Raw genomic sequence first — 22,881 nt, 5'->3', positions numbered from 1 at the left:
CTGCTTAAACCTGCAGGAGCAGCGAAAGGTGAACCGCGGTGCGGCGTGAGCCAATGGAGCCTTCCACCATGGGCTCCAACCCACGAGGGAAAATACCCCACTTAGTACATATAACGGAGTATAAGTATGGCGACGCTTTAGCACAATGAGATCTGCTTAATTTCTTGCTATATTGGCCTACAAGGGCGAATGCAGAGTCTCATGCAGAGGGGGGGCGAGCTCAATACATCTTCAATTATGTGCTATGTGCAACCAAAAATCATCGCATGTTCCAACTGTTACGAGTAAAGATAATTATTATTACACCTTCAACTTGTCTATATATACATGCACGGAATAAATTGGCCAAACACAAACAAATACACAATTTTTAACAAATGCTTGGCTTGTACAAAGTATATTTCGTCAAATAACAAACAACCGAATACATACGTACACGTGGGAAACTCGCAGTTTATTAATTTTTCCAGTAAAATAACATGTGCAAACGCCGCACGCAGTCGACGACAGTCGAGAATTGGCACAAGAAAGAAGCATCACGGATGTCTCACGGAGCCCATGAACAAGACCACGTCGGACTTGCTCCTCAAAACGAACAACATGAACGGATGGTCAACTATGAACTCCGTTGTCTGCGTCGCTCCTGGGTCGCAAGGCCCACAACCCGTAACAGCCGTGGCCGCTGCAGCCTCCGTTCCTTCTTCGTCAACCTGCAGGTACGCCTTGTGGATTATGTCGGACACGGAGGGATTTCCACTCTTGAACATGCCCGAAAGGTCGCACTTGGCCGAGAACAGGTCGTTGACTCCCATGCCCCGGAAGGTGTCTTTCAGAGAAAAACTCTGCTGTAGCAAGAGCTTAGGCATGCTCAGTTGGACGTTCGATGTCTCCTTGAAGTCTGCCAGGATATCAGACAGCTTGCAATGCGATATGTGACGCTCTAGATTCGACAGCCCATCGATGGCATCGGGCAGTAGTATGACCATGGACGCTCTGCCGCCTTTGTAAGGTATCTCGATGGCCCTGACTGCAAGCTCATCATTGTGAGCGATCGCGAAATCTTGCTTCTGGGACATCATGTCCACCTGCACTTTGGTGTGGGCGGTGAGGTGGAAATCGCGGCGCAACGTCGTATTCGCCGGGAACGGTGACTCCCAGAGCCCGCTGAAGTAGCTGGCGTTGACTAAGATCACGCTGGTCGAAGGACCGACGCTTCCTGGAGCCAGCAGATTCGTTATCTTAGACTCGGTGGCCTCCTTGACCCAGTCGTTGATCTGGGCTCTAATGTTTTCGCTGTTGTTCTGGAAGTCCACGGACATGATTGTGGAGGAGTATGTAGAGTTCAGGAAGGCTGCGCACTCGGCAGTGACTGGAAACTTCAGGTCACTGTAGATTCTGTGGGCGGCTTGGAATTGCAGCTTGTGGGAATGACTCACCAACTTCGGTAAAAACGACGCGAACTGATCGTGAATTTTTTCGTCTTTCGCATGTAGCGCGGCCAAGAGCTCTTCGGCGGTGTTCCCACGCGCTCCGAAGAGCGTCATGGAGAGGCTTGCCGCAATGCCGTACGGCGAAGAGACGACGTTCTCGGGTTTTTCATTCCTAGACTTCAGCAGCTCCCGGTGCAGGTCCATCGAAAAGTGCGAAATCATGCGACTAAGATGCTTCGGCATGACTATGCACTCGAAGTCCTGTGAATAAGCCAAATGCGCACAAAAATAATTAGCTCTGGAAAGCCGACGAGTGGAACGAAAACTCGCATCCTCACAAGAGAATTTGCGGTGTTTAAAGCGGGAAATCGGCAAGCCGGAAGTTATGCATACGCGCTGAGAAATGGGAAACAACATAGGCGGACAAATGGGGGCGTTTTTTCTGTGCTGGACTACTAGAGTAATCCATCAACTGAGCACACACAGGATGGAGCTGTATCAAGGCATAACACAAACTAATGAGGAGGATGTTAAAGCCTTCATTTTCGTAACTAAATAAGCAATAAATCAAGCAGCTGTGAATGATAGCGCTTACCTATTCCAGCTGGCTGTGGTCCGCTGCTGTTGATCCGTTAATCAGGATTATGTTGATTTGGTATAGGGTTTTTTATGATTATGAGGACGATGGTCCATTAAAACATGGCAAATAGCCACAATGGTAGATGGATGAAAAATGGGGTGGTTGTACTCAGTTATTAATTTAAATAAAATAGAATATAAGAAGGTGTAACTCCGAATAAAAAGGGTATTGCGCGCTCACTTCGTTTGCCTCGTTTTTCTGCACGCGTGCTAACACATGCTTTTGTTTAATCGAGCATCTTCAAATTTCGCACGTTTCGTCCGTACCGTACAATCCCATATTTATTAGCAGCAGCACGTTTAAATCACACAGAATACAACTGTTTCTGTGATTCGCGTAATTTGTCAATCAATCAGTGCAATATAAGTTCAAGACTGCAGAGCTTTGGGCTAGTTGGTCTGATTCTTACATGGGGACCATATAGCGTGTAGGTGACGAAGACAAGGAAGGCACTTTTTCTGCTCCCTCCCCTCTGTGCCCATTCTGTGCAGTAGATGACGCTATCGATCATTTTTTTCTTATTCCGCCGCCGTTTATCTGCTTTAAGGAAAAACATCTTAGAACCAACGTTCACGCAACTTGGTTTATATTTCTCCGTTTTAAATATATTTTCGCTAGGAGCCTCCTCTTTTGGCAAGTACCACAGGGATGTCTGCTCAGTCATAGAGGAATTCATGGTTGTTTCAAGACATTTTCCTTAAGTTCTTCAAACATTATTTTCATCCGTTTCCACATGACACTTTAACCAGTTTTTGTACCACCAAAACCTTACTAATACCATCGAAATCTCGGCCAATTTCCCGCAGTGGGTACACGCCATCGAAAAAGGAAATCCAATCCAATTCTGCGCGTCACTGAAGTTCCACTGAAGCTTGTTCCACGGGACCCGGTGTCGACGTTCTCGGCCTGCCTGGTTCTTCGACGGATCCTTGCCGTGCGACTCTATGAACCATTTCACTGGAGAGGCCCCTTCCTGGTGTCTTGGTGTACCCTCTCGAGGAGCGGCTGGATATCGGGCGGTGATTGACTTAGGTAAACCAGACTGATGTCTGTTTCTTCTCTCGGCCAGGGAAGCACTGCCTGGTCGGCTTCTCTTGCACTTCATGATTATTCGATTGAACTTCTCTTGCGCAGCGGACTGACCAACGTTCCTGTGGCCGTGGTACCGTCCACTGCAGAGTCAGTTCGAGTGAAAAACCCCAAATTCATTCAGAAAGAATTAAGAAGGCGACACCCCACTACCAACTGATGACCGAAGTACGGCAGTTTGGTCGTGAAGGCATTCTCTGCTGTTAGCCAGACCAGGCCTGTGTCACTGACCTTCTCAAATGTGCGGTAAGCTCCTTCATTCCTACTCACTTAGCCTGTGTTAAAGGACTTGTTCGTGGGGTCGACTCGAGCCTCTCCCCTTCAGAAATTTTAGACATGTTTTCTGTCACCGGAGCCGTGGCCGTATTTCGTTGCTCTAGCTTATTTGAGAACAAGAAGATACGCACAGAATCAGTCATTGTTACCTTCGCCAGAACAACTCGTCCGACAGAGATCAAGGCGTGGCCACTCACCTACCGGGTTCAATCGCTATCTCCTCGCCCCCTTCAGCGTCTTAGTTGTTGGTGCTACGGGCATAGCATTAAGGGATGCCGATCAGTTCTCGGTGTCATAAATGTGGAGAAACTCACGAATTAAATCATTGTTCATCACAGGAAGAACAGTGTTATATCTGCGGTGGTTCTCACACAGCTGACCATACTAACTGCTCTGCGAGAGCACATGAACTACAAATTTTAGAAATAATTGAACAGAAGAGATGCTGAAGACGTCAGAATTCTTAAAAATTCTTATAATGTTCACAAAATTCACAAAAATATTTAGATAATTGATTATTCATACATGTAACAGTAAATCTTTAAATCCCAATTACAAGGTACTTATTTCGTTTCACCCTAATCTATTCAGAAAAAAAACAAATGTTAGCAGTTCCTTCATCGCCCGATTCATGGCCGTTCCCCCAGAGTGGGTTGCGTCATTTCACCAGGGAACAAGAACAAGGAGTGCTATGGTCCCAATATCAGCGCATTATAATGGGCTCAATTTCACGCTTCTTGATTGACGCTCGCCTAGGTTTAGCAAGCACGACTTGTCAACAAAATTTTCCTACATTGAGGACGATTGCAAATGGTAAAAACAGGCTTGCCTATCGAGAAAAATGTTTCTGCTTAGGCAGAAAAGTCAGAAGGGAATTTTAGAAGCAAGGTTTGTAGCGATGTTGTACTCCATTATGATGAAGCTCAAATGCACTACGTGTATAAATAGTAATCAATCAAGAAGTGACCTGTTTGATCGTTTGTTTGCTTTCAGTGGGGAATGGCTGCCGGCCTAAATGAAAGGAAGGATTGGATTGTATAGTAGAGTGATACGTGCGCGGCGTGAAAGTAGTCCTTGATGTTCCAGGTGCAGGCACATTATATACGGTCGTCCAGGTCCGGGGTTTGGCTTCCGGGTGATCATGATGATGGCGGTCGTGATGCAATGGTAGCTGTTATCCCGATGTTCTTCTGCAGTCACAACCCATGACACGCCAAGAATATAGGACAGAAGGTGTAATCACTGGACGGAGAGCATCCGCTCACTCTGTCACGAGGCGAGGGCTGCAACCTTTTGACTTTCGACGTGGTCGATTGCGCAAACTGACGTTCAGTAGTGATCGGATGGGAAATAGTTTTGTGGTAGTCTTGTACAAGTATGCAGGCTCAAGTGCATTCTCCAACTGCACGTCGCTGCAGGCATGTCTCAAAGCCAGCCATCTTTGAGGCATTTTCACTGTTCTTTCAGTGTAGCCGAGCGCTGAGTATTGTGGCCAGACAATGGCATCTAGCAGGTACATTTTCACTTCTGTTAAAAAAAGAACAATGAGGCATGTCCTATCGCCCATACATTACAATTTAAAGGGATTGTTGTTTGTTTGTGATGCACACAAAGTCAAGTGAACAAGCAATAAACAGTTGATAGATGCACTTCGTCTGTGCTGTTCCCGTCTCTGTGGTTCAACTTTGCAGCGCTGCTTTCTAAACACGAGTATGGTATTCCAACTAGCCCCAACGCAAGCCCTAATCAAAGTGATTAACCCTATAAATTGTGACCTCTGGGCGACAGTATTTCTTTTTTCTTGCATTGGAAAGCTGCACAACATAGAAGCACGTGGATAATTTTCGCGACGTAGTATGAGCAAAGTGCTCTGATGGAATTTCTACGTTCCAATCAAAACTTGAAAAAGAAGACCAGTGGATCCATCTGCTTTATATATTTTGTAATAGAAGTGGGGTAGGGTGGAAAGGGATCGATAGGGGTTAATATCAAATTGGCAAAATTGGTTCCGACTGAGGTCCTCTCAGTTTGAATTGACTCCCATCAGAATTTCTTGATGCGATGAAAGAAGTCGATCCACAAACGTCTTTTTCTTTCGTTTATTGTTGTGAACGGTCGTGGCCAAACTCCCTTTAACTAGAAAAAGTTCTTAGCAATTCCTAATTGTCCCGCATCATAGCCATTCTGGTGACAATGATGAATCTCATCAGTTCGCTATGTACCCAGCAATTCAGTCTCAACACAGAAAGATTGGTTGATCTATCTTTCAGATAAAATGGTCTTAACATGGAAGTGAAACATGTATTCTAAGAAGCAATGGTAGCTTTGCTGCATACTCACAAATTCTTGTTCTTGTGACTTGGTTTGTTCCGCTTTATCTCCTTCATTGGCCTGTATTTCAAGGCAATGTATACTTTTTTGTTAAAATGCAGAAGGCAATAGAATTCAGCTAACACGCATAATTGCTGCTAATTGCAGAGGTTCCGCTTGTCCACGACTTCAAGTACTTAGGTGCACCCATCTCTTAATATCGCAGTACTAATCCTAACTGGTCAGTGGAAGTTGAGGAAGCACAACGTAAGGTTAACAACTGACAGGAGAGGCAGTTGTCCATATTTATCCGAGCTGAACCTTGCAATGTGTCCCTAATAGCTCGACTTTGTCTTGCAGGTATTACTCTGCTCGCGGCTTAGGTTGCAAGCTTTTCATCGTGTGTTTGCTATCTATGTATGGAGCTCACGTGTTGCGGCCATGCGGCGTGATAACCTTTATTTTTTTCTTCCTTTTGAACTGGGGGGGGGGGGGGGGGGGTCAGCGCAGTTCATATTGTGTAAGGCAACTTGTCTCCCAGTTATTGTTCAATCGTGATGCAAACAGTCCGTTTCTAAGAGAGATGTTACAACTACAATTAATCAGTTACCTTCCAGAAATAGTTGTGCTGTCATCACAGGCTATCTACCGGCGGGTGGGCAAAGTAGGTCATTTGCCCCCCCCCCCCCCCTCTACTTTTGAAAGCCGGTCATGCGGCGCCTGGAGTCCTGACCAAGATCACTCGAGTCTACAGAAATCCACTTGAAGCCCTGATAAGGGGGTTCTGGCCTTTCCACAAGCTGCACACGGAGTCTTGGACTCATTGGTTCTTCACGACACTCATCACCGGTATGTGTATGGTACACGGCGTCTACTCGGTTCCAGCTGGCAAATTTCCAAACCTCTACGAGTCTGCAGTTGTCTTTCAAGACTTTATCTAGGCATTGATTCGGGCTACTTGGTCTGTCATACTAGGAACCTCAATAGTGCAATTGAGGTTCCCAGCACTTTCAAGACTGATTTCGTTTATTTGGCCATGAAAGGTGTTTTCACGGCGAAACTAGAAACAGCTTCTCGCTGCCAGAACTCTTCATCGCGCCAGCGATGTGACAGTGAGTGCTCGTGGTCATCGAGTGAGACATGTTTATATTTGCCCGCGCGTGCGTGACACCATGCTTGTCATCGGCGTAGCCGCCACTGTGCCTGGGTGTTGGGTGCGGGGGAAGAGGCACGCCCACTCTACACAGACACACTTGGGAAGGCGGGCACTTTCGGCTGTGCACTGGCGAATTCAACAAAGCAACAGCTGATGTCAAGCTTTCTCGCAGAATTGCGCTCTCATATGTAGGATTTCTTTATTACGTATCCCCTGCTTGGGCAGCTATATATTGTCTTTCGGGCGTCGTCACCACGTGCTGCAGGAGATGATGCTCGGCCGGCCCCGCTAAGCAGTTAAGGGTAACGGTGCTTTGTGGTGCGAGACGACTGCATGACCCGCCTTGCAAGCTTGCACTGCTGCGAAAGCTATCGCTGAGCAGTCAAAAACAAGCCTAATCTACCGGCTACCACCCTTGGATCATCCCGTGTCTGTTGGGGCCGTCTTATCTAACCACCTTTGAAAACACAAAATCAGATTTGCTTCTTATAACTTACCGGTATTTAATTAGTGTTGCCATATCAGCGGTTTAAATTGCGCGACATTTTGTGTGTTTCTATTTTGTCTGTCGATTTGGTAGACAGCGATCGGTTGTACTGCTATGCTAGACACGTTCTTACCTAAAGATTAAATCTATACACGACCGGTGACGCGTGGTCGGCACATTGACATCCGCGTAGCATTCAATTCCAAACCATTCCAACAGGAGGAATGCAATCCACTTGTCGTCGGGGTGCGCTAGGTAGACGGTAAAGTCTGCCACTATGACGATCGGCTTGTCTTCGAAGGATGAGATCCAACCAAAGGCATCTGTTAAAAAGGTCTCAATCTCTCCTTTGGACGTAGCCGGAGCGACGTCCGCCGCGACGACGGGCCCATCTTCCGTCTGCACGGCCCACACTGGATATTTCCGACCCGTGGGCCGCTGCGTGTTCAGCAGCAGCGGCTTCTCGCCGCTTTCCTGCCCCTTCGCATTTTTGCTCTCGTTGTCGCTCTTTCAGGACACGCTCTTTTTCCTCAGAGCGAACTAGGCGCGTCCTGCCCATAGCAAGTCCAAAGTGCAACTGCTGATAACGTCGCTAGGGCGCTGCTCGCTTGCCCAAGTGCACGCGCCCTTTCTTGGCCCTTCCCGCAACGAACAAGCGAGCGAGATAACAATCGACAGTACGTCCCCTCCCTCCCTCCCTGCTTCGTGTCCCTATTCCCCCCTCCGTTGCGCGAGGGCTCTCGCACGCAGGCGCTATACCTCCGAAGCATTACGATTAGTGGCAAGTTGCCTTTCCGAAGAAAAATACGTGCCCGTAAGACAGAGTGGAAGGACACTAAATTCTTGTTCTACACGGCTCGGTAGACGCACGCAATCTTTTTCCAGAACCAGAACCTTTTTCCAGAACATATACGGCTTTGCTGTAAAAAAGAACGTGCCATTGTTTATTGGTCTACGGCCGCTAATGCGGCAGCTACCTAACCCCCCTCACACCCGCGCTACGCGCCAGGTCGCTCCGCTCCCCTTGGCAGAAGCCCTACGCGTCAGGCTTTATGATATACCATACGAAAAACGAGCATGTACTGCAGAAGTCAAAGGGGCAGCAGAGCGATCCGAGACGGTGTGTGTGTGTGTGTGTGTGTGTGTGTGTGTGTGTGTGTGTGTGTGTGTGTGTGCGTGTGTGTGTGCGTGTGTGTGTGTGTGTGTGTGTGTGTGTGTGTGTGTGTAGAAAGAGCGAGAGAGAGAGAGATGGCTTGCCCCCCATTGAAAAATTGTTATTACGCCACCACTAGTCGTCGTCTTTAGAGATGCACCAACGGCTTCCTGTGGCTTCTTGAAGGAGGTTGTTGAAGGCATTCACTTTCTAAAGGCTCGCTTTAGTATGGATTTTATTTTCACTGTCTCCCACAAGGACATTTCTGCTGCACTTACAGACACATTGTTTCCTGCTCCCCACTATTGTGCGCCTTATTTGGAATATTATTAGCTAGATGTATTTAAGCGTGTCCGTCGAATGATCATTCCTACAGGAACCAAATTTTTTCTTCAAATTACATTGGCAACTCTTAATATCAAAACCTGGCTGTGAAGCAAGGGGCTGTTTCGTGCCATAGTCGACAAACTCTCGTTTGTGTCCACATGCTGAAACGATTTATCACTGTATTGTAGTCTGTAGGGATACCGTGTTCTTCTGGGACATTCTCCAAAGAACACTTAAAAAAGACTTAGACAACACGTAATCGTCGTCGTCGTTATCATCATCATCATAATCATCATCATCCTATTTTATGTCGACGTGGACGAAGGATGAAGGCCTCTCCCTGCGATCTGCAATTACCCCTGTCTTGCGCCAACCGATTCCAACTAGCGCTCGTGAATTTCCTAATTTCAGCGCGCCACCTAGTCCTCTGCCGTCCTCGACTGCGCTTCCCTTCTTTTGGTACCCATTCTGTAACCCTATGGTCCAGCGGTTATCTAACCTGCGCATTGCATGACCTGCCCAGCTCCATATTTTTCTCTTAATGTCGATTAGAATATCGGCTATGTACCCGTTTGCTCTCTGATTCAAACCACTCTCTTTCTGTCTCTTAACGTTATGCCTAGCATTCTTCGTTCCATCGCTCTTTGTGCGGTCCTTAACTTGTTCTCAAGCTTCTTCATCAGTCTCCAAGACTCTGCCCCATATGTCAGCACCGGTAAAATGCACTGATTGTACAACTTCCTTTATCATGAGGGAGGGAGTGGCCGAATACTGCATCAGGGAGGCCAATTCCTGTTCTGGTGAGCGAGTGTCTTTGTTGAAGAAAAAGCGTAGTGGGCGTTCCTAATTTGGTTGTACCTGGATTAGTATAGTCCCACTCGCTCTCGGCTTCTTTTGCCGGTGTCGGGAGTCATTCCAAGCATGGATTGGATATCATACAATACGCAATTTGTTTCCTAACTTTTAAAGATCCCCTTGACACATCACATGACATGTTCATGTTACATGGCCTATACATAGCCTTTGGCGCTGTAGAATGTGCGACAGGCACGCTGAACCACCGCGAAGGACACGGTCATTTTTTCCGGGGTCTGTTGCTTATGTTCATAGTGTGTACGCCGCACAAGAAACAGTACCGGACTGGATGCCTTTATTGGGCGCTCTCACGTCCTTGCCTGACTTTTGAATGTGTTTTCAGTCACCTTAAATTTCTGTAGCGCTTTGTTTTTGTTGTGTTGCTGAAAATTTTGGCCTCATATGTCATAAAATAAATGCATTCGTAGCGTTATGCTTTCAATATCGGGCTTCTGTGCTAGAGTTCCGATGTTCGAATCCTGCCGTCGGACACTTTAGATAATGTTTATGTAAAGCTTTTTTTACGCACAACTTTGTTGAAAATGATGCTTTTCCGAAGTCACGAAGCCGTTTAAAGCCAGAAGGACGAAGTTTAGGCAAATCCATGTGCTAACCATCTTTCAAAGTCTCGTTCGTTCCCACTCGTATCATTTTCATACTGGCTGAACTGTGCTGCTTGCAACTCCCGTAGACACTAGCGCCACAGTTCCCTATAGTAATTGCATGAAGCTCTATGAAGCCTATGCAGTAACTCCGGACATGCTGTGCCATCTAGCGACGCCACCGCGAAGCCCGCGCGTGGCGCGTGTCTGAATATACTATATTACAGGGGTTCGATCCTACCCAGCACCGAAGAAATTTTCAAGGAACTTTTTTGTCATTGAAGAGCGGTACATACGCAGTGGCCGAAGTTGCCGTCAAAGAGGTTCATTGAAGAGTGGCACACACCCAGTGTCACATAGTCAGTGACCTAGGTGGTTTCGAACACGGTTCCTATAACGCAACAGCCCGATGTTCGACCCTGTAGTGGCGGTTTTCCGCAGCTCCGCTGGACAGCCACTTTCTTAGGACCTGGATGGCGAGTCATTTTTCCTTTATTACTGTCTATGCTTTGCCTGTCGAGTGAAACTGCAACTTCTTTTTCTCTCTTAACCTCAAGTAAAAGAAAAATGTGGAGCTACTAAGCCAATGCACGGACTACCCAGTGACCAAACTTGGCCGTAAAACAGTTAGAACATTGAAACAAACGAACATAGATACCGGAAAGTGCGTGAAGTATTCCAAGAATGCTAATCAAATCAGAAAGGTACAGAACACTGAATTATCCGATTAAGGCACTACGAATGAAACGAACCGCACTGTGTCATGCTGCACACGAATATATGAGCCGATTAATTATCTGTCCGAAATGAGCAGCTCATGGAAAGGCGCGCATGTGGGGTCCAGCTGAACGAGCTGCCGCGAAACAGTGTCTGAGCCAGTCACCAAGGAACCGCCGGTCGTCGAAGCTTTCTCCGCATTGAGAAAAATTATGAAAAATATAGCGCATTCACTGTGAAATACTACGTGATCAACTATAGCAGCAGCGCTGCCGTGTGCTCAATTAACGTTTGTCACCGAGACCTTGAATATTCAGCCGCCGCATAATAAACCTCGTCGACGCCCGTTTACCAACAGCGCGCCGCCCGCTCTCTCTACTGCGCGTGGGGAAGTGAAGGAGGAGGCACATGGGGAAGCACGGGAGGAAAGGCGCTGCATCGAACGCGAAGAGGAGAGAAAAGGTAAAGCCCGTATTCACGCGTGCCGCGCTGCTGCGGCGGCGCTTTCGGCGGCCGCGCTCCTCTTGGTAGCGAGAAGCCGCGGTTGCCGCTGCTGCCGGGCGAGAAAGCTGCTGCGACGGCGAGGTTGGGCGGCGGTGGCCGATGGGCCTGCATGGCGTTGGGCGGCACATGGACCGACTTCCAGAGACTGATTGCCGAGCCCCTGCAGGTGCGCCTCTCGCCGCGCCTCGACTCGCAGGTGGGTCCACGAAAGATCGATTCCTACGCTTCACGCATAGCCGCCATCATCACCTGGAAGAGCGATCATATGCATGTGTGACTGCGAGGATAGTCGCCTTCGTTTTCCGCCAGTCACTCTGTCGTCTTCGAGTACTGCATGCGCTATATCACCTTGGCCGGCAATACGTGTGCTTTCGGATACTGTGGTCGTTCCTACGATCTGCGATCGAAGCATTACATGAGTGTTCTCGTGTCGCGCTCCTCACGGTTCCATGTCCAAATTCTCTATAATCTGTGCTCAGCGAGGCGCGACTGTAAAGTCCTGGAACAAAATATAATTCATTCCTATTTTTTATAGTGTGCATATTTTCACGATGGAGGTTCCATTTTATTCGTGCGAAAGCAGCTGTATGTTGCGGTAAATCGCTACGCACATTGTCTTTTCGCTGCCGCATTGCTGCGAAACGCGCTTGTCTGACTCCTGTTCGCGCGCTCTAATCGTTCATCTGCTTCGTGGCTGATCTACATATCGTAGTGCTCTTGAGCGGACCGCTCTTACGCAAGAAAACGCGAGGCGACGACATTGCGCTTTCGCGTTCGGCCAATTGGTTGTTGCGCGTTCCCGCCACGAACCCGTTTCGCTGACGACCTCCCCATTGGCTGAAAAGTGAGAATCGCCCTTACGAGGAGAGAGCAAGAGAGAGTTCCGACCATGGAGAAAGCAAAAGTTCAGTAAAGTAATAAATTACTTCACGCCGTCAGCCTTGGCAAGGGAACGCTCCATGAAGCCCATACATTTGCTCAGTGGTGGCCCAACATGTGACCTCTTGCGTCGCAATCACGGAACAAGAATCAAGATTTGCTGAGGCGTTTGGTTCCCAGTAGCTCTGCCAGTAGTTTTTATTCGGTGAGGTTTGTTCGGCTGCCCTGCCGTATCTCTGCCTGCAGTGCGGGAAAACTAAAACCAAACGCGCACGTTGACGTGCGATCACGTGCTGGGCCACCAAGTTTGGCTTCAATCGCGCACATCCCTCGTAACGTTTTCCTGCCTCCATGGTACCGGCTGTGTGTGTGTCTGTCTGTCGCAACCAGCGGACGGCGGCGCGCGTATTCGAACGCCTCGCGCGTCGAATTCCTGAAGTGAACGCCGGTAGCTGTGGTAGCCCGCCGATCTAGGGGGCAAGAATCTCATTGGACGACCCGATTTTCGTGACGAAAGAGGGGTCGTTTCGCGGACGACTTGCAGAACATCACGTCGTATTCGGCCCTGGGCCCTGCGGACTCCGGCATGGTATGCATTACTTTGCTAACATGGCCGCTGACTGACGCGTCTCTAGGCGATTTCCGTGTCCCTATCGTCGTTGTGGTCTTTATCGATATCGGTGTCGTGTGTCGCATTGAAACTGTTGCGAAATGCAGTTGTCATGGATTGCCTTAAGTGCACGTTAGACGCTGTTGTCTAAAATATATTCTAGCCACATTAATTCAAAATTTAAACAGGTGTCTGCACGTGAAGTCCGTGACTCTGCGTTCGCCGTTTGATTTCGAATAACCGTTATCCTTCACGTGCGTTATTCCAGCACGTCCAAACGGCTCTTTAACGGCGCCGCTGTTACTTTATCGTCGCGTGTGGTCGTGAAGTGCGCTACTGCAAGGTTAAGGGGGCGACAGATGAAATGTGATGCCAAGTGTATTTCTTTTCTTTTAAATGCGATTGGTTGATTGCAAGGTGGCAGCACATTTCTGATATTTGCGAGGAGATTGCTGCACTGGTATTGGTCGTTGTACCTCTTTTTTCTTCGTGTGTGCACTTGTGTGAATTTGTGTATGTGAAAGTTTCTGCAATGCTCATGCTTTGTACAACAGTTTGCCTAGCTTGCCACATTATCCCTAGGTATGCGAAAAATGTTGTTATACATCCTGAGAACATACATAATATCATATGTTACATACATCGTCTTACAAAAAAAAAAAATGCGTATTTCTGATGTACTTATAAAACCTATGCTCGTCTTTATTTCACTATTTAAATATTTTGTGCAATGCCATCCGAAGTCAAAGAGCACCAGGAGCATGGCAATTATCTTTCAGAGACAGTGTTGTTTATGACCTCCTTTGTCTAGCACCATGCCTGCTTTGCTTGTGTGGAGTTTACAGATGGGAACACCCAATGTACATACAAACTGTTCAACTGTCCTTGTTTTTGTTCAATAACTGAGCAAGCGCATTTAGACAGATTCTTTAATCAAAGGGTGACATAGCAATTATTAGCAAGTAAGGTCTCTCATCACACCTCTGCTCTCCACACCTTTTAGTGTAATATTTAATGTTCATACTTTCTTGTATACTGTATAGTGATGCCTTCAGGTAGCATGTGTGGGTTTATTGACCAGTTGCCATCATCCAAGTAGATCACGTATTCGTGACCCATGTGGCAGAAAGGATGTTCCACATCTGCTGCCAAGGTTTGTGAGCAGTAGTGCTGGCTCACACTCACGGGGTTAGTTCTTGTAGCAAAACATAAGTATTCCAGAAAGTGGATGGGCGAACGGCACCGCAGTAGCTCAATTGGTAAGAGCATCACACGCATAATGCGAAGACATGGGTTCATATCCCACATGTGACTAGTTGTTTTTCATCTACTTTCATTTTCAATAATTTATCATTTCTTTAATTCAATTAGTAAGTACAAGTAACTTCCCCCATGTTCTCCTTGGTGTCTTTGTTTGTTGCCTTCTTATGCTCTGCTGTAATTGGTGCTTGACCTGGCAATACTGACCTGAAGTTATCTTTTATGTTGAACTATCCTATACTTAAAATAAGTAACAAAATGCAGCAGCAAGGCACCTTCAGAGCACAATGTAGTGACTTCCTGATTCCCACAGCACTTCACCTTAGATACGGAGTGCCCATGGTGGTATGCACATTCCAGGCAAGCAGCGCCTTCATTAATAGTGGTGTCATTATATGGATGGAGCAGGCTGTTATCTTTAATTGTGGTTTCAAGGATAGCATGCTAATGAATTCTATGCTGCATACAGAAGATTGGATAACTATGTGAGGTATTGTGAATTCATTTTTTGAAGTTCCACGGACCAAAAAGAAGAAACAAATGATGTGCCTTCCCTCTTGTCCTTGTTTTGGTTTGCACAGCTTCAGAATATGGTAAACATTTGAATTTTAAGCAATTGCTTGAAAACTTGTTGAGTAATAAGTATTGTTGCATCCTCAAGCACATGCAAAAAAAAAAGCAATGTTCAGCTAACTCTAATGCACATGCCCTATGTACCTCTGTACTGCAGTAAACAAGGACTATGACACTATGTACCATAGTACCATTTGCAACATTTTCTTTTGTTCTCATTCTTAAAGGCACACATCTCATATTCAGACGTGAACAACACTTCATAAACATCTACTAACACTAAAATAATAGTTTCTACTCCAATGGCGTTAAATATTCCCTTTTTCCATTCGCGATAAGGGAATGGAATAATTTGCCTTGATCTTTAGATAAATGTCTGTGAGCTTTCATCTTCAAAACCGTCGCCACCTTTGTAAACACAGTGCATTTGTTTTTTTAGTGTGATATTTAGTGTTCATACTTTATTGTGTACTGTATAACATCTATTGCGATATAAAACATGCACTGCTACCATGTATCCGTTAAAGAAATATTTGTTTTTTCACTTGTACAATATCAGCTTATCAACTAAGGTGTTAAAACAGTATTAGATTTGTCGACCATAGTATGTTACGAGAGACGTTCTTAAAGTAAGTTTTGTAATATATTTTCAGACAGAAACTTTATTGCCCCCCCCCCTCCCCCCAAAAAAAGAAACACTATGGCATCATGGACTATACACCTTGCACTATTTTTCCATATAGTCACCACCGACATTGAGACATTTGTCATAGCATGCAATCAGTTTGAAGAAACCACTCTGGTAAAACTTGGTCTCCTGCGATGCAAGGCATTGTCGCACAGCTTGCTCCACCTCAGCATTGTTTTGGAAGGAACGTCCTGAGAGTGCGGCTTTCAATGCAGGGAACAGGTGCCCATTCATACAGGTTAGCAGCACACACTTCCATTGGCAACCATGTTGTCAGCATACGTCTGTCTGCCGTCGTTATTTGTACTTGAATAACCTCGGGCACACTGGTCGGCTGCTACTCTCTCTTCCTTGGCGCTCTGCGCATGCGTCATTCCTCCTCTGCTGACGTTCCTTCCATCGCTGAACCAGCGACAGGCGTGGATCCCTATGGCGATTGTTTGTTCCACCTGATGTACCATATTCTCTTTAAGAAGAAATGACAAAGCTTACTTTCGGAACATCCCTCATATTATGGACTCATAAGTTTGTTGACTAGTACTGCTTTTCTACTCACTTGTACTAATACTACTCCCCATTGTACTGGCTTTTATTAGGTTTGTTGTACCATGTTCAATATTTCTTGTGCCCTTCCTGCAAAAATCTCATGGTATTGGCAGCTTGTAATAATGAATAAAAAATTATTATTTTTACCTACAGGTGTGTTTGTATTTCAGTTATGTAACCATTAATTCTGAAGGTGCACTTTTTACAAGTCATAGTGAACCTCCTAAACACCTCTTTGTGCTCTTTTCACGCCATGCTGCCAAATATATTGCCACATATTGTGTACTCACTGAACTGTATAGAAGCCAAAGCTTTGTCACACCTCTAGCATATTCTTTTCTATCCTATCTCCTCAGCTAAAAGTAAAACAAGCTTCATGTCACTTACCTGACGATAATATTTTGTCAGCAAAAGGCAGATGCATATTTCATACTAGTAGTGTGTTCTCTATTCCTACCTTTATTTTTATGTAATGAACCTCTAATGACGGTGATAGTGGTCATGCCCTTTGCAACGGGTCGCCTTAATTTTTCCATCTGCTCAAACTAGTCTGACCACAAAAATAATAATAGAAAAATAAAGGAAACAAAACGAAAAGAACTCCCCGTTATTCAAGCCCACTTTTTATTGGATTGTGGATGCTCATGCAGCTGTAATGTGTATTCACTGCTTATTGTGCATATAGCCTAGGGCCTAGGGATGTAGTGGTCACTTTACACCTTGTCATGGCTTTGAGGCCATTAAATGAGGTTGAGCTGGACACTGCCGAAATACCTGTACTGGTAAAGTGAAACACATTATTTTTCCTTGATACCTACAGGGCGATGAGTGGTGCTCTGATGCCAAGCACTCCACAAGCTGGGCTGAAACTTCGGCATGCCGTAAGGGCTTCTCATCTGTGGTGGAGCCGCTACACTCACTCTCCTCTTACAATGCCTTGTTGGGGTGCCACCAGAGGACTCCACTCAATCAAGTGAGTCACAGATGTGGAACAATGTCTCACAACTTGATTTCACTGCAGAAAGTAACTAATACAAGGTCACTTTTTGTTTGTTTGTTTGTTTGTTTGTTTGTTTGTTCACTTGCTTGTTTGTTTTCCAACCAGATCTTTACCTATTATTTAACCTTCAGGATCAAAGGCATTGAATAGACGAGTGGTTTACAGGATTACGAATAACAAAAGGTGCAGTCAAAGATCAGAAAAAAAATATACAGATTTGAGCTTGAGTAAGTGCCAGAATATATAATGCTGGCGTAAAAAAACATCTATCAGAGCTGCTGTGTTTGTGGCAAAATGGCTCTACTCAATTGGTGCATAGCGGAAAATATCGAGCACCAACCAATCATAGAAAAAAAAAAAAAAAAGACGTTCCGGCCCCACTATAGGAGCCGTGTTCACGATCTATACATCTATACATGTGAAATACAGATTGTAAACAAGGCTCCTGTAGTGGGCCTGAAACATCTTTTTTTTTTCCCCTTTTTCAGCAATTGGTTGGCACTCGATATTTCCTGCCATGAATTTCCCTGACCAGACATGTTTCTGTCAAACCCTGGATTTCAATTGATGCACAATCAAAGGAAAGAGAAAGGAAAAATGTATCACAAGAACGCAATGCATGCCTTATGCCTTCAGTAAATAGAGTCTACAGCTTCTGAAATTCTCCATGCATTCAAGCATTCTCCTATAACTGCCAACTTTTGCAATATTATAATAAATTGCTCGATTTCTAGAGCTTGTTTACGATTGTCAAATGAGTGATTTCAAAAGACAGAGGTGCAGTCACTGACAAATTTACGGGGCCTAATTTTTTGGACCCGCTCGATTATTCGCCACCTACCTGCAGCACTGTCACCTATACTTCAGGAATCATTTTATATTGACTACCGAAAGTTTGGCCACCACTACATAAGCATTTCATGAATAGTATTTCCTTGTTTGCAGCGTAGATCATTATGACATTAGAGCAAGGTGCCTGTTCATGAGGTGCCTACACAACAAAGACTCTCTCGTTCTCCTACTAGCATATTCCAATTGTTAAAGTTGGCATTGGCAGGTCTGCCGTTAGGACTTTTCATTGAGCTCTCTTCACCCCCGTGCTGTGGGGGTGATAGGCGCAGCAGCAAGGTGAAGTTGGTGGAGGTCCATGGTGGCTGTCGGAGCCAAATACAGGGCTGCTGCCACCTCCCGACGGTCACCACTACACTCCACCAGGTGCTAACAACAATTGCGGCGGTGGTGATCAATTCTACTCTCCTTGGAACCAGCCCAGTCCATGCCAGCGCCCGGGCCACATGACTACAACTAATGGCATCACACAGGTGAGTATTTCATGACCTGAAAGGAGTACTGCCACATATTCTCCAAGTTGAAGAAACTTTACCCACAAGCTTCTTACACATAAAATGATCACACTTAGCAAGTCTGAAGGCAGAGAAACACTTATAAGGTATTTTCATTCCATACTCGAATTGGTCTCGAAATGGTGGACATGGCATCATCAATATTGCTGTGATATCACGGCAAGGAACAAAATTTGCTAATGTTGTGTTGTAATGAGACTAGGTATAATGACAATACTCATCAAAAAAATATGAAAAAGCATAATCTGCCTGCTCTGCTTATCGCTGCCATGAACCGCTGTGAGGCAAGCATATCACTGGCATAAATCGCACAACCATTGCCTGCATTGCTGCCCTGTCACATATTAAGTAGTAGCACGCTTATCTAAATGTACTGTTTGTTCATATGTGACACATTGCATGCATGCGAGCATGTGACATGCTGTTTTCAAATTTCACGAGCTTTCTTTTACGACCCCCCAAAAATAATTGCATAACAAGTAGGAAGTTAGAAGTTGCTGGATCGGGTGTTTTCTAGAACACTCTGCAACTTTATTATTGAAGTTGTTTTCGCTAATGTTAAAGGGACACTAAAGGCAAACATTAAGTCGACGTGGACTGTTTAAATACCATTCCAGAAACCTCACAACGCTTGTTTCAGGCCAAGAAAGGACTTAATTTACGAGAAAATTGCATCTGAAGGGTCAGAATATCGTTTTCCAAATTCAAATCTCCCGCCACCCAACCAGGGGAGTGGTGACGTTGCATATGCCATCATACCCTACCTATCATACCCTTTGCTGCTGTCGGTGAGTAGAACGGCGCTCGACAGATGGCGGCACTGAGCCAAGACAGAGTGGTGGATTCGCCGCTGCAGCTGCTTTTTGGTCAAGTGGCATAGACCATTTGGGCATCCTGTGACGTAACATGGAAGTTGAATTCTCTGCTACTTGCAGTTTGTGCGAGCTTCGCGAGCCAGCAAAACCAGTGCAGCACTACGCGATAACGAAACTGCTGAAATGCGGAAGCATGGGCGGCGCAGAGTTGAGCAAAAACGGAGCCTTTTGGCCGCCCGCATTGTTCGCAAGGATAATTTCAATTAGTTCTTTTCTACAGAAATAAAATAGAACTGTACAAGTAGTATTTTATTTCGTCTTATAATACAATACAAGGATGTTTTTTGCAACGAGTGGTTCACTGCTAGCGATAGAATTTAAATAAGGAGTGCCTTCGTCATCGGGCAAGTACTTGAATGTCCCGGGGGAGTCTCTAATCATGTCCCGCATTTACCTTAGTTTCTTGATTATGAAGGTTTTGTTAACGATAATATTGATGCCTTAAAGATTCTCAGCCACTAATCTGCCACTTTAGCTTGACCTAATGTTTGCCTTTAGTGTCCTTTTAATACTTGTGAAGTTGGTGAACTAATCTTGACTGATTATGCAATTAAGCAGAATAGAAAAGTTAGTCTGACTTGGCCCACAACATGCATTTGGTGGGATTTTCCTAGAATGCGTCGGCATGTGAATGCACCTTGACTAAAATTGGTTAACTGGGACGAGGGCGAAATTAAATGACGAAACCCTAGATGCAGATTCATAAATGTAGTGCGCACACAATAGCAAGTAACTAAGGTGTTGCTCGCTGCTCCAAGCACATAGTGCAACTCTAAAGCAGTGCCATGTAAACTTAATGCAGATATTAGAAGTAGCCCTTGAGACCATATACCACTTGCAGATACCTAATTATACGTTCCCTGGGTACGATGGCTTAACTGTTGTCTACGTGTGCATGTACTGCTGTTTAGCTTATTTTAGTGGGATCCTTATGTATCCTGTGTGTTCACTTTTGCTTTTTTGCTTGTTTGCTTTATTCCAATGCTTTTCTCATTTGTTTTCCTCTATATGCATTGTACCATTGCTCACACTTGACATTCTTGCCTTCCTGCTTGGGCCAGTAATGCTCTAGTATTAAAAAAACAAATACTAATATTTCAGCCTAGTAGTTATTTGCAAAATGTTCACTCTAGTTTAGGTTGCTCTCGGCCAGAGAATGGCTGGCTTTTCACAGCCAAACTTTGCTATAACTAAGTTGCGAGGGACACAAAAATACCTTTGTCACATAGTATCTGATATTTGGTATAAGCACATGTTTGTTACACTCAGACATCAGTGAAGTTGTTTTTATTATTTAGTACTTCTTTGTGTCATTGTGTTCATAATTCGTTATATCGAAGTTCATGGCCATTACCTCGAGGTTTGACTTACGTGCATTTTGGCTCTTTTCTGTGATGTCACAGTTTGGGCGACAGCTGTCGGTGGGCGACGGCATGTCGTGCGTGGGGAGGCCCCCCTCGGAAGGGGTTGTGGCGCTCGATGACATGGTGGCACGCCTGGTGGATGATGACCAGGTAATGCCTCAGCATCAGCAACAGATGGCACGGGGCCTGCTCACCACAAGGCATAGCAATGGTGCTGGTGGAGGAGGACAGTATGGAGCCTCCACCGGACACGGATTCTCCTTGGCCGGCCTTGGCACTGGCAGCCTGTGAGTTGATTAAGTGGTTGTTTAATGGATTGGTATAGTTCAAAGAGGCACTAAAGAGAAAAATAATTTGACCTGTATTAGTATATTTACACTTGGAGCTTTCTATAATTATTGTTTGAAGATGCTTGCTAACCCTGAGAGGATGCAAAATGAAGCACTGTCTTGAAGTTCCCACGCCAACTCACCCATGACATCATGGATTTTGACGGCGCTGGCTTTGGGCCTAGTTTATTATCTATCTATAAAAGAGTGCTAAATCGTATCCAAAAGAGCCAGCAACTGAACTTGGCAAGTTTCAATAACTTTTCCTGAGCCAAATTGGCCATGATACGAGAAAATACTTTGAAATTCATGATGTCATCCTGGTGTACTGGAACTGGGATTCCAGTGTGAAATTCAGACACTTGAGTACCTTGCTTTGGTTGCAGATGTAGCAACCCCAGGGAATCAGAATTATTCTCGAACCCTCCGTTACAGCATATCTCATAGCTGACCCGGCAGTTTCAGGATGTCTAAGCCCCTAACTTTTAGTCCTTTTATCTAGCCAAAGTGCAGTTAAACCTCGATATAACGAAGTTTGTAAAATGAACAATTTGCTTCGTCATATTGAATTTCTCTGTATATTAAAATTCGACCTTTCATGCAAATAAGTACAGTCACCGATAGATTTTTCTTGCACAGTTACCAGGCAATTGGTAGAAGCCAATTTGAAAGAGAAGAAATTTAGATTGTTGGATTTGAGAGTTGGTGATGAAAGGGGTACGGTTGCGTGCCATGTCAACGCTACCTTCAAATCAGCGGTATGAAGTAAAGCCAGTCATCCCTTCACGTCCACTAAATGCACGGGAAGACAGCGCATGTGATGCGATGCCATGTCGGCATGCACACGGGGCAGATTACTTGTAAAAGAGGGCATGTGAGGTGCATATGCGCTCGGCCACGCTTAAAAAAGAGATGCGTGCCATCCTGCCCCCCATTCCCTCACCCCAACGCCACATTCCTCGCGCACACTTGCTCACGTTACGGTGAGCTTACTTCACTCCCGCCCTTTACTCTTGCTTGCACAGGAAGAATGCGCTTGTGGGAGGCACCGCGAAGAGGTAGCCGCCGTAGCCATGATTTATTTAGGCCAGCCAGTGATGGTGCAGCAGAATCTCGGGAGTGGCAGCCACCACGGCCGCTCAGTTCGAGCGTGCTACCGTGTTCTATTCTCGCACTACTTGCATGCGAGCCGTCTTCTTTGCCAGCTCTGGAGGCGATAGTTGCGCCACTACAGGGCCCCTCTCCTAGTGTGAAGTGCAGTTGAAATAAAGTCCAATGGTAAAGTCCAGGTAAAGCGTGCAGATGGTGTCGTCGTTGGTAATGTCAAGTTCACATAATCCGAGAGAGATATGTCAGATAGTACTGGCAGTATGATGACCGGGTGTGATGGCAGTGATGACCGGGGTAGTTGGAGAAGTATGGGAGAGGCCTTTGCCCTGCAGTGGCCGTAATCAGGCTGCTGCTGCTGCTGCTGCTGCTGCTGCTGCTGCTGCTGCTGCTGATGATGATGATGACTGGCAGTGTAGGTTGCGAGCGAGGTGCAGCCACAGTGACGCTGTAGTGCAAAATCGCGACCTGCTGCAAGTTCTCGTAGATGCCCGGGCCTGTAGAAGTTGGAGCTCCAAAAGTAGACTGTCTGGCAGCTTGGGACTTGCATGGAGATAGCACAAGTGTTGGTCACTCGTGTTGTTGTCAAAGAAGTTATTCTCGAGCTGAAAAAACCAGATGGCAGAGCTGCTCCTGCAAAACTTCGGTAGGCCATGCATTCATGGAAGGTGGGAGCACAGAACATTGGAAGGCTTGCCTGCTGCTGCTTGTGGTGAAATCTCGAATGCCGAGAGCATTGG

General features: G+C 45.8%; 2 protein-coding genes across 4 annotated transcripts in view; one reads left to right on the top strand and one right to left on the bottom strand.

Annotated features, from left to right (window-relative positions):
* Positions 1 to 427: 427 nt before the first annotated feature.
* On the bottom strand, positions 428 to 1,687 carry LOC126531204 (ipis-1-like). The gene has a single exon (XM_050178634.2). The coding sequence runs from the start codon at positions 1,671 to 1,673 to the stop codon at positions 537 to 539; it is 1,137 nt and encodes a 378-aa protein (XP_050034591.1). The 5' UTR covers positions 1,674 to 1,687; the 3' UTR covers positions 428 to 536.
* Positions 1,688 to 11,584: 9,897 nt separating this feature from the next.
* LOC126531201 (uncharacterized) overlaps positions 11,585 to 22,881 on the top strand; it is a 46,920-nt gene continuing 35,623 nt past the window's right edge. For 2 of the 3 annotated variants that reach the window (XM_050178629.2, XM_055071022.1), the window contains exons 1-4: positions 11,585 to 11,742; positions 16,923 to 17,075; positions 18,218 to 18,424; positions 20,745 to 20,992. In XM_050178629.2, coding sequence (XP_050034586.1) covers positions 11,656 to 11,742; positions 16,923 to 17,075; positions 18,218 to 18,424; positions 20,745 to 20,992 — 695 coding nt within the window. In that variant the 5' untranslated portion in view covers positions 11,585 to 11,655. Of the gene's footprint in view, positions 11,743 to 12,826; positions 13,015 to 16,922; positions 17,076 to 18,217; positions 18,425 to 20,744; positions 20,993 to 22,881 lie in introns of those variants that run through there. The other variant, XM_055071023.2, reaches the window with a different exon arrangement.

The sequence above is a fragment of the Dermacentor andersoni genome, chromosome 5, assembly GCF_023375885.2.
Source record: "Dermacentor andersoni chromosome 5, qqDerAnde1_hic_scaffold, whole genome shotgun sequence".
Lineage (NCBI taxonomy): Eukaryota > Metazoa > Arthropoda > Arachnida > Ixodida > Ixodidae > Dermacentor > Dermacentor andersoni.
The sequence above is the reverse complement of the archived record's forward strand: the minus strand, read 5'-3'. Positions and strand labels throughout refer to the sequence as shown.

What these genes read in the sequence shown, in the direction of transcription:
- LOC126531204 (XM_050178634.2), bottom strand. Translation starts at nt 1,673, where the DNA reads ATGCCGAAGCATCTTAGTCGCATGATTTCGCACTTTTCGATGGACCTG.